The sequence below is a fragment of the Pelecanus crispus genome, chromosome 4, assembly GCF_030463565.1.
Source record: "Pelecanus crispus isolate bPelCri1 chromosome 4, bPelCri1.pri, whole genome shotgun sequence".
Taxonomy (NCBI): Eukaryota; Metazoa; Chordata; class Aves; order Pelecaniformes; family Pelecanidae; genus Pelecanus; species Pelecanus crispus.
Window position 1 is genome coordinate 43,609,420 of NC_134646.1, and position 12,444 is coordinate 43,621,863.

Below are 12,444 nucleotides of genomic sequence, written 5' to 3' on the forward strand. Positions count from 1 at the left end.
AAGGCTGAGCATGATGATAACGGCAGTGCGTGTTTTGGATGGAGGTTGATCTCACTATAATGAAAGTGAGAGAAATGGAACAATTTTAGAGAGACAGATAAGGCGTCTATAAAACTTGTCAGAAGGTTGTAGAAAATGTTTTTCTGCTACAGTGACAAAAATCCCTAATGAGTTAGGGTTATTCAGAAGCCCCATTGAGTTTCTTAAAATTGCTTATTACCAGTGTCTCTTCTGTTCACTTCTATTACAGTGTTTCATGAGAGTTTGATAAACTTTAAAGCAGATACTTTGTCTTTTAGGGAAAAGACACCATTATAGAATCATAAAGCAAATAAACAAGACTAGGATACACTGGTTTTTTGAAAGCAGAAATTGTTGGTGTGGGTTCAATACAGTCCTAGGACTGCCTTTCAAGCACGGCAAGTTGTTGTCTAAGTGCATTATAGCTCAGCAGTAAGGTTTTACAGGGGAGATAAATGGTAAGCAGGTTGTTTTATTTACAATAGGTCACAGTAAAATTACAGTCCACCCAGATAGTAAATCAGTAGAATTACCGATTTTCTGATACTTTCACAAGTTGATTCCTTGGTCATTTTGACTTAATCACTTTGTCTTCTTTCACTGTTGACTCCTTACTGAAAGCACGACAGGAGTGAGGTGCTTTTTATGTACATTATTAAAAGCGAAATGTTGACTGCTGTTACTAATGCTTTAAGAGACATTACAGTCTTCAGCATATAAAATTAGCACCCTGTGATAGACCTAATAAATTTGTTTTTCACCCAGGATTTAATGCTTACTGGTCAAATAACTGAGAACACAATAGGACCAATTTCTGACTTTATTCCTTGGTCAATTAATTGTTTGTTAGCTAAAAAGATCACTCCATTTATATTGGGAAACATGAAATAAGGTCACTTCTACCCTAGTTGAGGAACAGTTGTGCAAGATTTATCTACATATGGCATGACTTGCCAGACAGTAAGGAGTAATTTGAGTAAATTTTATTTCCAAGCAGAGTTAAAGCAGTCTTTTCTACCACTCTGTTCCATTTCAGTCATAATTTTGTTTCACACATTAAAAAACTGTAAGGAAAAAAGAGTTTAAGTCAGTTGATGGTAACTCAGCAGCACTACTCAACTATGTACTGTTTTTTCCCCCAATATCTCATAGCAACAAGTTGCATGTAGTTTAATGCTGCCTAAAGAGATTTCAAGTCAAAGACTTCATCAGTGATAGTTTAGTGAACATCAGAGCTAATTCAAAGAACTGGGATTCTGAATTGTCCTTAATGCACATTTTGCTTATTATCAATAGAGAATAACTTACATCACTATCTTGGTCATTGTCATAAAATTGCGTGTGGCAATGAGGACTGTTGTCAAAGACTAATTTTTTTTCCTAGGTTATCTAAACATTAGTATGTGTGTATATATTTTTTCAGCCTACAAGTAGACTAAAATGTAGTGGTAAACAGAAGAATTTTCAGGAATAGTATGAAAATACTGCTGAAAACTTTGCTCTTCCCAGCAAAAAACAAGAAAATAGTTAGGAAATGTATTTAACTAAACTCAATAATTTGTATTGCAAGGGACTTTTTGACAAGTATGCTAGAGGTGTCCTGAATCTTTCTGAATCTTAAGGATACAAGAGGTGAAAAGGATACAAGAGGTGAAAAATGAAGCAATTCTACATTTGGTTGGAACACTTTATTAATCAAACTTCATTGTACTAATATAAAACCCTCTTTATATTTAAAATTTTGTAGACTAAAACTGCAGACCAGTTTAAAAGATTTTATAATGGTTCATGAAGGCACTATTTCATAACTTAATAGAAACCTTGGAAAATAATTAAAACATTTTATTTGATTGTAATTGCTGAATATCCTTCACAAATGAGCTGCAGGTTTCCAGTGCTGTCCTACTGACAGGCTAATCTCACCAGCTGTCAAAACTGTGACATTTTCATTATATTTCAGAGAGCTGTCTTAACATATATATCACTACCTTTAAAAAAAAAAAAAAGTGCAATGGAAAGATATGTGCAATTACCTAGTTTTGTAATCTATTAGAAACAAATGCTTAGTTGACATTGGAGCTGCTAAAATTTCAATGTGTAAAGGTTGATTTTCTAAAGTAAACTTTGTATTACTAATAGTGGATATTACTAAAACTTTATTATGAAACATATTTGATAACTCAGACCTAGTCAGTTGGTAATTTAAAAGGCAGCTGATCTGTGTGGTAAGAGTATTCTTTTTTTCTTCAGGTAACACACTTCAGTTTCTCTTCATAGATTTCGCCCAGTTGTTGAAATGCCAGTAGAACATTATCATTTGGATCGTCACACAGTTCACTCAGTGATGTTCTGGGGTTTTAAAAAAAAAAAAAACAAAACAAAACAAAACAAAAACAACACACCAAAGCATTGTTTCATTTTAAGTTGCTTTAAAGATGAAATATATAATATATTAAAAAGCACAAGTTTGTCATACCCAATAGATTTAATGAGGAGTGAAAAATCCTTGAGTGCGTAGTAAGCATCTCCTTCAGTTAACCTAAAGAAAAAAAAAATCAAATGGATGTGCTTTATAACATACTGTTTCACCTTTAATAAACCCTGCCATGTAGGTTGGGTAAGGATGCAGAGAGCATATGCCATGGCCTCAAACACTGACATACTAGTTCATTAGGATTACTGTAGAATAACTATAAGCTTAAAATAATAATGCTGTAGAGACACATGTCTCTAATTATACTAAACATATAAAAGACTCGAGTAATATTTGGACAGATAAGGTAATATATTAATATTAATCTTGGGAACATGGTTTTAACTGAGTAACTAACCTGCCACAAGCTAAACTGGAATGCTATACTTCAGATGAATCTGCTGGCTAAATTGAGCAGGAGATAGTGCAAGCTTCCTACAGATGAAGAGGACCCTATATTTTGCAAAAAGGGCCACTGATTACTGAAAAGCAACTTAATAAACACAGTTCCTAGTAATTAAGAATACCACATTGTAATTTTTTTTAAATCGGTATTGTGTTGGAAATAATAGAATTATAGAATGGTTTGGGCTAGAAGGGATGTGTAAAGGTGAGCTAGTCCAACCCCCCTGCCATGGGCAGGGACATCTTTCACTAGATCAGCTTGATAGAATCAAAGAATATATATTTCCTCATCTTTTGATAATGTGGCAAGGGAGTGTAAAAGAAAAGATCAAAACTCCAGTTTTGGAAAATCTAGAGCATAAGTGATCCAGGAGGAAAGAAGAGAATAAGACTGCATGTACCACAGGCTTAAACGTGAAAATATGATGAGATATGGCACTGGTTGACCAGCTTGGGCATAGAGCTTTTGGTGGGTGGTTGGGGTTTTTTTTCCTTTTAAAGAGAGATGATACTATGATTGAATTATCGGGACAAGTTGCTAAATGCTTAGAAAATATTAGGAAAAGCGCAAGTATTGCAGCAATACTGATACAAATACTGAATTACTGGCAAATTTTGCTTTGCTACTGTGAAAGTCAGGTTTCTATGATGACAGTCTTCCTGTACCAGAAGAGTTTGTGTTTTGGATGCCTGTATCTTAACACTGATCATGAATTCCTCCTTTAATCTGTTTCTGTCTTAAGTGTTTGACCAAGCTTTTGACATCTCTCTGCCACTGTTACCATCTTCTAGACTACTGCATTGGGCTTCCTCATTTCAGGGACTTTCCTGATCTTTTTCATTGTGAAAAAAAACTTGATTAAATAAAAAAAAAACCCCAACCCCACAACTTCTGGAGAGCCTGTCAAATAACCTTTGTCACTGAATTCAAGACTTCCCATTTACGGTACTGTTTTGAATGCCTGGCTAATATTTTACAGCCCTTGCCATTAGACTTTAACGTATTACATGTTTTATCCTCATCAAAACATACAACTAATTTAGTTGTATTTAACAGCTATTCCATCCCTAAGTTCTGGAGGGAGAAGGCATTAAAAACAAAAAAATGTACTTATGTACCATATTGTAAACAATGCTGCTGTTCAACTGTATTAAAAATGGTGGTACATACCAGTTATCAGTTGTCAATGCAATCAAGCAACCATGCTTATAGAAGTCCAGTGCATATGCATTGAGTGGCCTCTTCCTTCCTTGATTATCATACTTGTTCAAATAAAGCAGGGGGCAGTTTGTGACATTAATTCCAAGAGAACGTAAGACAGCCTAAAAAAAAAGTAGTATCTGTTGAATAGCTGCTGTGGTTTTGTTTATATGTCTGTTTTGTCAAACCTACACCTTTAGACCCACAGCTGGAAAGTTCCATACTTCTAATCCTGGACCACTCCAAAAATCTGCACAAGTACATGTAGGCTGTAGACACAGGAGAGAGTTTGTTAGTAAAGTGACTTACACTGCAGCTCCAGGATGTTCTGAGTAATTTGAAGTTTGACTAGGTCACTGGATTTCTCTTGAGTTTTAGATGAGGATTTGTCCATATGCATAGATCATGTATTCAGACTCTCTCACTGATGCTTTGAATGTATTAATCAACCTTAAGCATGGAGCATTTTAAGGATGAAGGTGAATTTCAAATCCCCAGTTTAGGAATTTAATTTTTTCTATTACAGAATTCTAAGTTGTGATAATTCCCTAATGCTACAAAGCCCATGTAGAAGACTGCAGGAAAACACAACCTGACAGTAAACATGTTGATGTATATTACAATTAAGCTAATTCATATGCTATCTAGCATAATCACTGAAATCCTAGTTGAGAAGCAAATTATCAATGCAATAATGCATCCTTTTGCTAGGATCCTTGAGACTGCTGTGTGATTGATTAAAAAAGAAAAATAAACTGGCATGGAGAAAACAAACTGGGGATATGGCTTGAATCTGAAATTTTATAGTAATTTACTTGTCTCAGAGTCAAAAGGAACAGAAGCCTTGCAAGAAAGCAAATTATTTAGAGATTTTTCTTTTCCTACACCTATCTTTTTTTGTGTTTCTTGTACTGTGATAATGCGGTGCTACTCAGTGCCGATTTTATTTTTTTGAGACCTTCAAATTGTTTCTCCTAAAGAATGATACTTGCGCATACTGCTATCGTATTACACAGAGGCAAGAAGGCGGTAATAAAAAATTGTTTTTATTGAACTGTAATAAAATTCTGCCCCCCATGAAAAAATAACTTACTTTATTAATGATCTCCCCATGAAATAGATCATTATCAACCACTCCAGATAAACATGCAAAAGGTGAGATGGCAGATACGCTTTTGGTGTTGTCCATCAAATAAGATGCTAGTTCAGAGCCATGCCAATTCTTAGATGTAAAATCTAGACAAGAAGTTTAAAATACAGCATAAGCTATGAAGACACAGGCTCCCTTTCAGCAATCTGTTTTAAAAGCAAGAAATTTTCAGTTCAGTAGATAATGATAGGAAATAGAGTTAATCATCTAAACTTAAATCCATCTTGATAGATGTTTGTTTCTTTTGCTCATAAGAACCTCTACACAACTGATTATAAGAAAGAGCCTTCTAGTGGTGAGAATAATTACGCCTAAATCCTCCCCTTGCAACTTAATTCTTTCTCTTCGACTCATCTGTAGCCAAAATTGCTAACAGCATGAAGCTGTGCCAAAAAGAAAGGGAATGTTACTATTAGAAGACTTATTTTACCTCCATCTTTTATTCTGTCCTATGTTGAAGAAAAACAGGGGTTTTTTCAACCTGTATTCACAGGTCTTACTGGCTAGACATCTAATAATTTTTATTGCTATCCTCTGGACTCCCAGCCAACATTTGTCTTGACGTGTGGAGCTCTAAAGAATGAATATTCTAACTGAGGCCCTGTTAGGGCTTAAGTATGTGAAGGTTGTCACATACAAGCGCTCTGCTTTTTGCAACCCAGTATGAATTTCTGGTTTTACAACAGAACAGCATTTCAGGTGGATTATGGTCTGCCTGTAACTTCAGTCACTGTCTGTAGAAGACCTGTCTAGTTATTTCTAAGTATATTTGTACTTTTGATTTTCCTTTGCTAAATAGAAACTTACTCTTTCTTTCCAAATTATCAAAGATACCTTCAGTCCTTACGCTGCAACCTTTTCTGCTTTGTTATGGCAAGTATGCTGCAGTTACACTGTTTATGGCATTCACAAAAACATCTCAGCAGTTTGTCTTAGTATTTTTTCTGCAGCCTTGACCCAAGTTATAAGTCAGTACAATAGTTTCTACCACCTGTTGAACTACAGGACATGGTTTATCTTGCATTTCTTTTTTCTGTAAAACTAATGGAAAGTGTTTCAAAGTGAAACAGCTTCAGCAAAATGGGGAGAATGCAACCATATTACACCTTCCATTTAAACAAGAAACTTTACCATTCAAGTAGAATAGGAAATTCAATTTCCACAGCTCACCTCCTGGGTAAAAGTAGCATTAGTAACTCTAATATAGGTAAAGGAATATATATCCTGAAAATGCAAGACAGCCCATGCCTTGCTCTTCTAATCAGGAATTCCATCATTCTGTGATTTGCAGCTCTTCATTTCCTACATTTTTCAGATAACATATCAAGGTGTGGGGTCCCTCCATTGTTAAAATAAGCAATCTTAAATTGAATTTGAAAAAATAGGATTTCACTGTAGTGTTGTTAATGTTATACCATTATGCAGCACTTCCCAGTGCTCTGTACTGGAAATGGAAAACTGCTATTTACCATCTCAAGCCATATGTAGTATTCAATCTTGTTTTGCATTCACCTTATCTTTTCATCTCCCCCAGTGCCTCACCTTTGTATTAAGTTGACATCCACTTTATACAAAACTTTCTATGATCCAGGTATCCCCATACTTGAAACTCATTTAGATGATATAGATGATAACATATGGTAGCTTGTAAGGTGATTTGGCCTTTTTTTTTTTTTTTTTTTTTTTTTTTTGTTTAGTAGAGACTAAAAAAAAATCACTGTAACAGTGTAGGAAAAAAGGATGAATAAATACAGTTATCTGCTATAATTAAAGTGCTTCCTTACTGCAAAATAGTACTTCTGAAGGCATGTTATTTTTAGAGGAGCTAGGCAATGGGATAGTGGTATATTACTTCCTGGAAGAGAGATATAAAAGCAATGTAACATGCGACTATGTAGTAGTCAAATATTTTTCACCCAGTGGAAATCCATATTGCTTGGTAATTTTATAGTCATGCCTTTTTGTATTGCTTTGGTTATTGGACATCATTTGTTGGCATAAGTAACTTTAGTTGATTTAACAAATGGTGCAATGTTCTTCTTTAACTGTTACTTCAGTCTTAAGGCTGTTCACATGTTGAAAATCTAACCTTTGTAAGACTCTGACAGCAATTCAAGTATCACAGGCATTTGAGGATCTGCAAATGCATTGATGATTAGATAAAAAGGCTTTTATTCAATAATTACACTTAATATATTTTTCCTTTTATAAAAAAGTCCCTTTGATTTTTAGTTCCTCTAAAAAATAAGAAAAGAATAGCAACTAAAACGATCCTTTTTCTTGTACAAATCTTCTACCATATACCATATAATCTATAATGCTTGTAAAAAAAAAAGAAGTGAAATAGAAATTGTATCTCTTTATTAGCATATCTGGTCACCATTTTTTTCTTCACAAAATAAGAATTAACCTAACTTGCCTAACAAAATCAATTTCACAAATTATGAATATGCATTAATATTTCACTTCCTACCTGTCTTTGACAGTGGAAGCCTGTACTCTTGTTCAATATCTGCCAGCTTGGCAGTTGTCAGAAGAAAGTGAGCAAAATTTTCCTCTACTTTGGCGTTGTACTCATTTACAGCATCTGCAAAGTCTTCTGGCAGATCTTCTAGAAAGACCTGAAATAACACACAGTTTATTGCTTAATTCAGGTAATTTCTCCAAAAGTGTCAGTTCTACATCAGTGCGTACATAAGGTATTAGTACACACATAGCGTATTAGTACACACGTAGCATATTAGCAGAAAGAAGGAAAGAATACAGCTCCAAACTTCACCCAACTTGTCAGACTGCCTGACCATGTAGAATTAATAGATCTTAAAGATGAACATGAATTTCATGCAGAAAAAGGCATGGAAGATAAACAGTAAGTATAAAATTCCTAGATTTTTACAGAGTACTTGGCAAACAGCTCTATTAAAGATGTTTCAGCTAGCTAAAAAGGGACTTTCTGAAGGGCTGCCTTTCCCAGATCTTGTTTTGTGTATCTTGGTGTTCAACAGGCTCCCCACCAACAACAGACAGGCTTTGCTGCCATTAGCTGCAGCAGTCCTGTAATCCCTCCTACTTGACTAGCCACTTTTCAGAAATAAACATTTTTCATCCTGGAATGCTTGCTGGAAACTAGCCACATAAGCATCTTCATCTGGAAGAAGTTTCCTTTGTTGTTTCAGCCATAGCTGTGTCCTCCAAAATTTTAAGGCTTTGCATAGAAAAGCCAACAGGAGCACATTACAAATGTTTCACTTTCTGCATGTACCCATGGTGGGTTAACTTTGTGCATAACTAATGTTCATGCTCATCCTACTAATATTGTCCCATTTTTGGAAAATGCCCTAAGCCTACAGTGTCATGTACCACAGAGCATGCTGGTGTCCTTCTGGGTCACTGGTATGTGTCACAAAAAGCTACAGCTCCTTAGACGGAGACAAAATTCTAGGAGTGAGGAGAAGAAAGTAAATTGCCATTTGGGGAAGAGACACTTGAGTCATATTGTATAAAGAAATGCTGCGTCATTTCTACTTCTACATTTTGCAATATCATGACAGTAACTGTATCAGCATCTGTCACCACTAAAATACACTTGAATAGCCTGGTACTTTTCATTTAACCTAACAGTCAACTGCTGCTTCTGTGGTTAAAGCAAGGCTTCTTTATTTTAATCCAGTAAGTATTTTCTTCATTATTTTAGCCACTTGTATTGCGTGTAGGTGGCAAGGTGTTGGGGGAGCAGGGAGGGTGCATGGTTCAGGGCTGGCTGCTTTGAGAAGGGGCCAAGGGCTGCCCCGTGACAGACACAGCCAGCTCCAATGGCCCCACCACAGGACAGAGGTGAGCCCATCAGGCACGGGTGCAGCACCTCTGTGAAAACTTACTTAAGAAAGGGCAAAAATGTCCCACGGGCAGAGTGAGAAGCAGTAGTGTGAACACCAAGATCAGAGAAGGGAGGGGGAGGAGGTGCTCCGGGTGATGAAGCAGAGATTCCCCTGCAGCCTGTAGAAGAGACCACAGTGGAGCAGAGATTTCCCTGTAGCCCTCTCAGTGGAGACGGCCATGCCCGAGCAGACAGCCACACTGCAGCCTGTGAAGGACCCCGCACCTGAGCAGCTGGATATTTCCTGAAAGAACTACAGCCCATGGGGAGCCCACACTGGAGCGGGTTTATCCTGAATGACTGCAGCCCACAAAGAGGACTCATGCTGGTGCAGGGGTGACGTGTGAGGAGGAAGGAGCGGCAGAGCGAGCTGTTAAAAATCAGCCACAACTCATTTCTCATCAGCCCTGCACCGCTTGGGGTGGGGGGCAGGTAAAGGAGTCGGGAATGAAGGAGTAGAGTTGAGCCTGGAGAAGGCGGCGGAGGGGAAGGTGGTGTTGAAATTTTTATTTTTTGTTTCTTACTACCAAAATCTATTTTAATTGACAACAAATCAATTTAATTTTCCACAAGTTGAGGCTGTTTTGCCCATGATCATAACTGGTAAGCAATCTCCCTGGTTTTGTCTCAACCCACAAGCTTTTCCATCCTATTTTTTCCCCCATCCTATTGAGAAGGAGGAGTAAGAGAGCGGCTGGGTGGGCAGCTACCTGCTAGCCCACCAGACTGCTGTACATCAATGTCACTAGTCTAACTGACAGAAGGAAACAAGTTCATTGAAGTGCTACATAACATAGGTTACAGTAAAGACCGGTGCTTTCTCTACCTTTGACTGGCAAAATGACCGTTTATATTTCATTGAGCAGGCTGGAAGATATTTTCTCCCAAACAGGTTTGCTAGAATGAGCACTAGCTTTTCCAGGACATCTTCTGAAAAAACAGTTGAGCCTATGTCAAAACAGAAAGTACTTGGGTTAAATATGAAAGTGTAAAAAAAATTTTTTTTTTTCTTAAAATAAACAACTCCTATTCAAGAGTTTCCCTCCCAGCTGTCATTTTCATGACAGAGGTTATGCAAAACTATGTTGGATAAAGATCAACTCATTACACACAACAAACTCTGGTAGATAATTAAGCAATAATATACAAATTAGTACTATATTCTTATATGTTCACATCCTGCAGCATATCTCAGTGCACAAAATGGATTTTACTCATGTAATGAGACATGAGTAGTACTTAATCTTTTTAATTTGTTGATATTCAGAGTGGTCATCCATCTTATTTGTACATGACATTCAAATCTTGCTCTGGAGTCAGAATTATTAATTTTTCTATGTATAGCATTCTTTTCTACCTCATCAGAATGTTTCACAAACAGTAAACTTAGGTTCATGATACTAACATTGCCATATGTGTGCCCTGGCTTTCTCAAACAGAAATATAAGCACATGCAGAGTGTGTAGAGGCAGAGGCCAAGGATATAAGGATGAAGGCTAGCCAAGAAAAAGGTGGCAGCAGCAAGAAGGCACCCAGAAAATTTCAGAACCATTGGGGTTACAACGGCTGCCATAGACTGCAATTAAGATGTATGGAGTATTTATTTACCTTTAATTGGCTGGCACAATTTGTGGAATAAACCTTTCACAAGAAAGCTCACTAAAACAAAATTTGAAGGTTCATGATAGTACAAGTGTGTCACAAGTCCAGCAAATCCTATGGGGTTACCTTCTTGATCCAAGTAGCCCTGTTTAATTTAAAGGCAAAAAAACTTAGTTGTGAAAGATGAACTTGGATATGACAAAAATATAAAACAGTGGCATTCAGAAGAATAGCCCTTCAACCTAATGCATATATACCTATTGAGACCATTCAATTTCCACTGAAAGGCAAAAATTTGTCCTTGCTGAAAAACAAGTAACCAACTATTTGAGTATTTCCATGGGAGATTTTCATCTCCCTGTGCAAAGCATAGATCTTGACTTCATATTTTTAGCACCAGTTTAGATCATGTTGCAAATGAAAAGTGCATACAGTCATCAAAGTTAGATTTGATGCAACTTCCACTAAAAAAAACCCTATTAACCCGAATGTTTGATGGGGTAAAAGCACAGCAAACAGTGATCTGTCAAATACGTTGCTACAAGATGTTTGGGTGCTAGAGGCTTATATAGTTTCAAAAAACAACAGGGCAAGCTCATGGAATAAAATTCCATCAAAGGCTATAAATTCCAGCACACCTCTCCGGTCAGAGATCATTCTGCATCATGCCCTGTAAGAAAGTAGGGAGTATCCAGAGAATCATCATTATATCGTTGCCCTTTTTTTTTTTTTTTAATACACTTCCCTGGGAAAAGTATTGGAAACAGAATACTAGGTGTGTGGGCCAGGTTTTGTCCAGTTCTTATGCTAACTGTAACTTTTCAGAAATGTTACTAATCTCTCTTGTACACTGACTAGGTTCTTCTCTTTAATGGGGGTATCAGGCTCCTGGTCTCACGTACAAGGGACACCCAGCAAAGGAGGCAGAAATGGTGGTTAGGGCTCCTACTGGGAGCAGGACCGGGGAAACCTGGGCACAAATGATTTGTTAATGTAATTACATTATTGGTGCCTCTTACTGCCTGTAGTCCTGGGCTGTAAGCCAAAATGGAGTAATGCATAAAAATTTTCAAAAATGGAATCCATCAAATTGAAACTATTACTATGGAGAGAGACACCACTAATTTTCAGTATTCTCTAAGACCTACTTCCAACATTTTTGTTAGAGAGATAATTCCTCCCAGCATTTTGGAAATAATGTCATCCTTAGTATGTTTTAAACCCCTATCATTGCACATGCATGCATCTTCATATACAATATAAATGCACAACTGTTACTTTCCTAATCAATTTGTAATCATATAGACCATACCATAAGGTTTTCCTATTGAATTTATTCCATAACATAAGTAGCTCAGAATTAACCTCAAACTTAAAGCACTCTAATTTTATCTGTTTCCTTAAATTTCTTTCTAATAGAAAGAAATAGCCTGTTGCTATGGAATATAAAATATATGGATATTTAAATGAATGCATACTAACACAAATGAGAATCTGTAGATTTAAGAACTACCTTTTATGAGAACGAGTTAAAACCTACCTCTTTGATAAGAAATTGCAAGGAAAACATAAAATAAATTTTTAATATTTCAGCATATCTTTCTTTTCTGAATGCCATCAGTGAGTGTTTCAACACTGACAATGCCTGATCAAACAAACAGGAAAGAAAAGAAAAAAAGACATTAGAAATTCAAGGGAATGTTGATATTGTAACA

At 36.5% G+C, this 12,444-nt stretch overlaps 1 protein-coding gene across 7 annotated transcripts in view; it reads right to left on the reverse strand.

Annotated features, from left to right (window-relative positions):
• Positions 1 to 1,848: 1,848 nt before the first annotated feature.
• LOC104033166 (DExD/H-box helicase 60) overlaps positions 1,849 to 12,444 on the reverse strand; it is a 47,988-nt gene continuing 37,392 nt past the window's right edge. For 6 of the 7 annotated variants that reach the window (XM_075709697.1, XM_075709698.1, XM_075709702.1 and 3 more), the window contains 8 exons: positions 12,270 to 12,374; positions 10,736 to 10,874; positions 9,954 to 10,075; positions 7,724 to 7,871; positions 5,194 to 5,336; positions 4,071 to 4,222; positions 2,498 to 2,560; positions 1,849 to 2,370 (listed from right to left, as the gene is read on the reverse strand). In XM_075709697.1, the coding sequence (XP_075565812.1) occupies positions 2,268 to 2,370; positions 2,498 to 2,560; positions 4,071 to 4,222; positions 5,194 to 5,336; positions 7,724 to 7,871; positions 9,954 to 10,075; positions 10,736 to 10,874; positions 12,270 to 12,374 (975 nt within the window). In that variant the 3' untranslated portion in view covers positions 1,849 to 2,267. Of the gene's footprint in view, positions 2,371 to 2,497; positions 2,561 to 4,070; positions 4,223 to 5,193; positions 5,337 to 7,723; positions 7,872 to 9,953; positions 10,076 to 10,735; positions 10,875 to 12,269; positions 12,375 to 12,444 lie in introns of those variants that run through there. The other variant, XM_075709703.1, reaches the window with a different exon arrangement.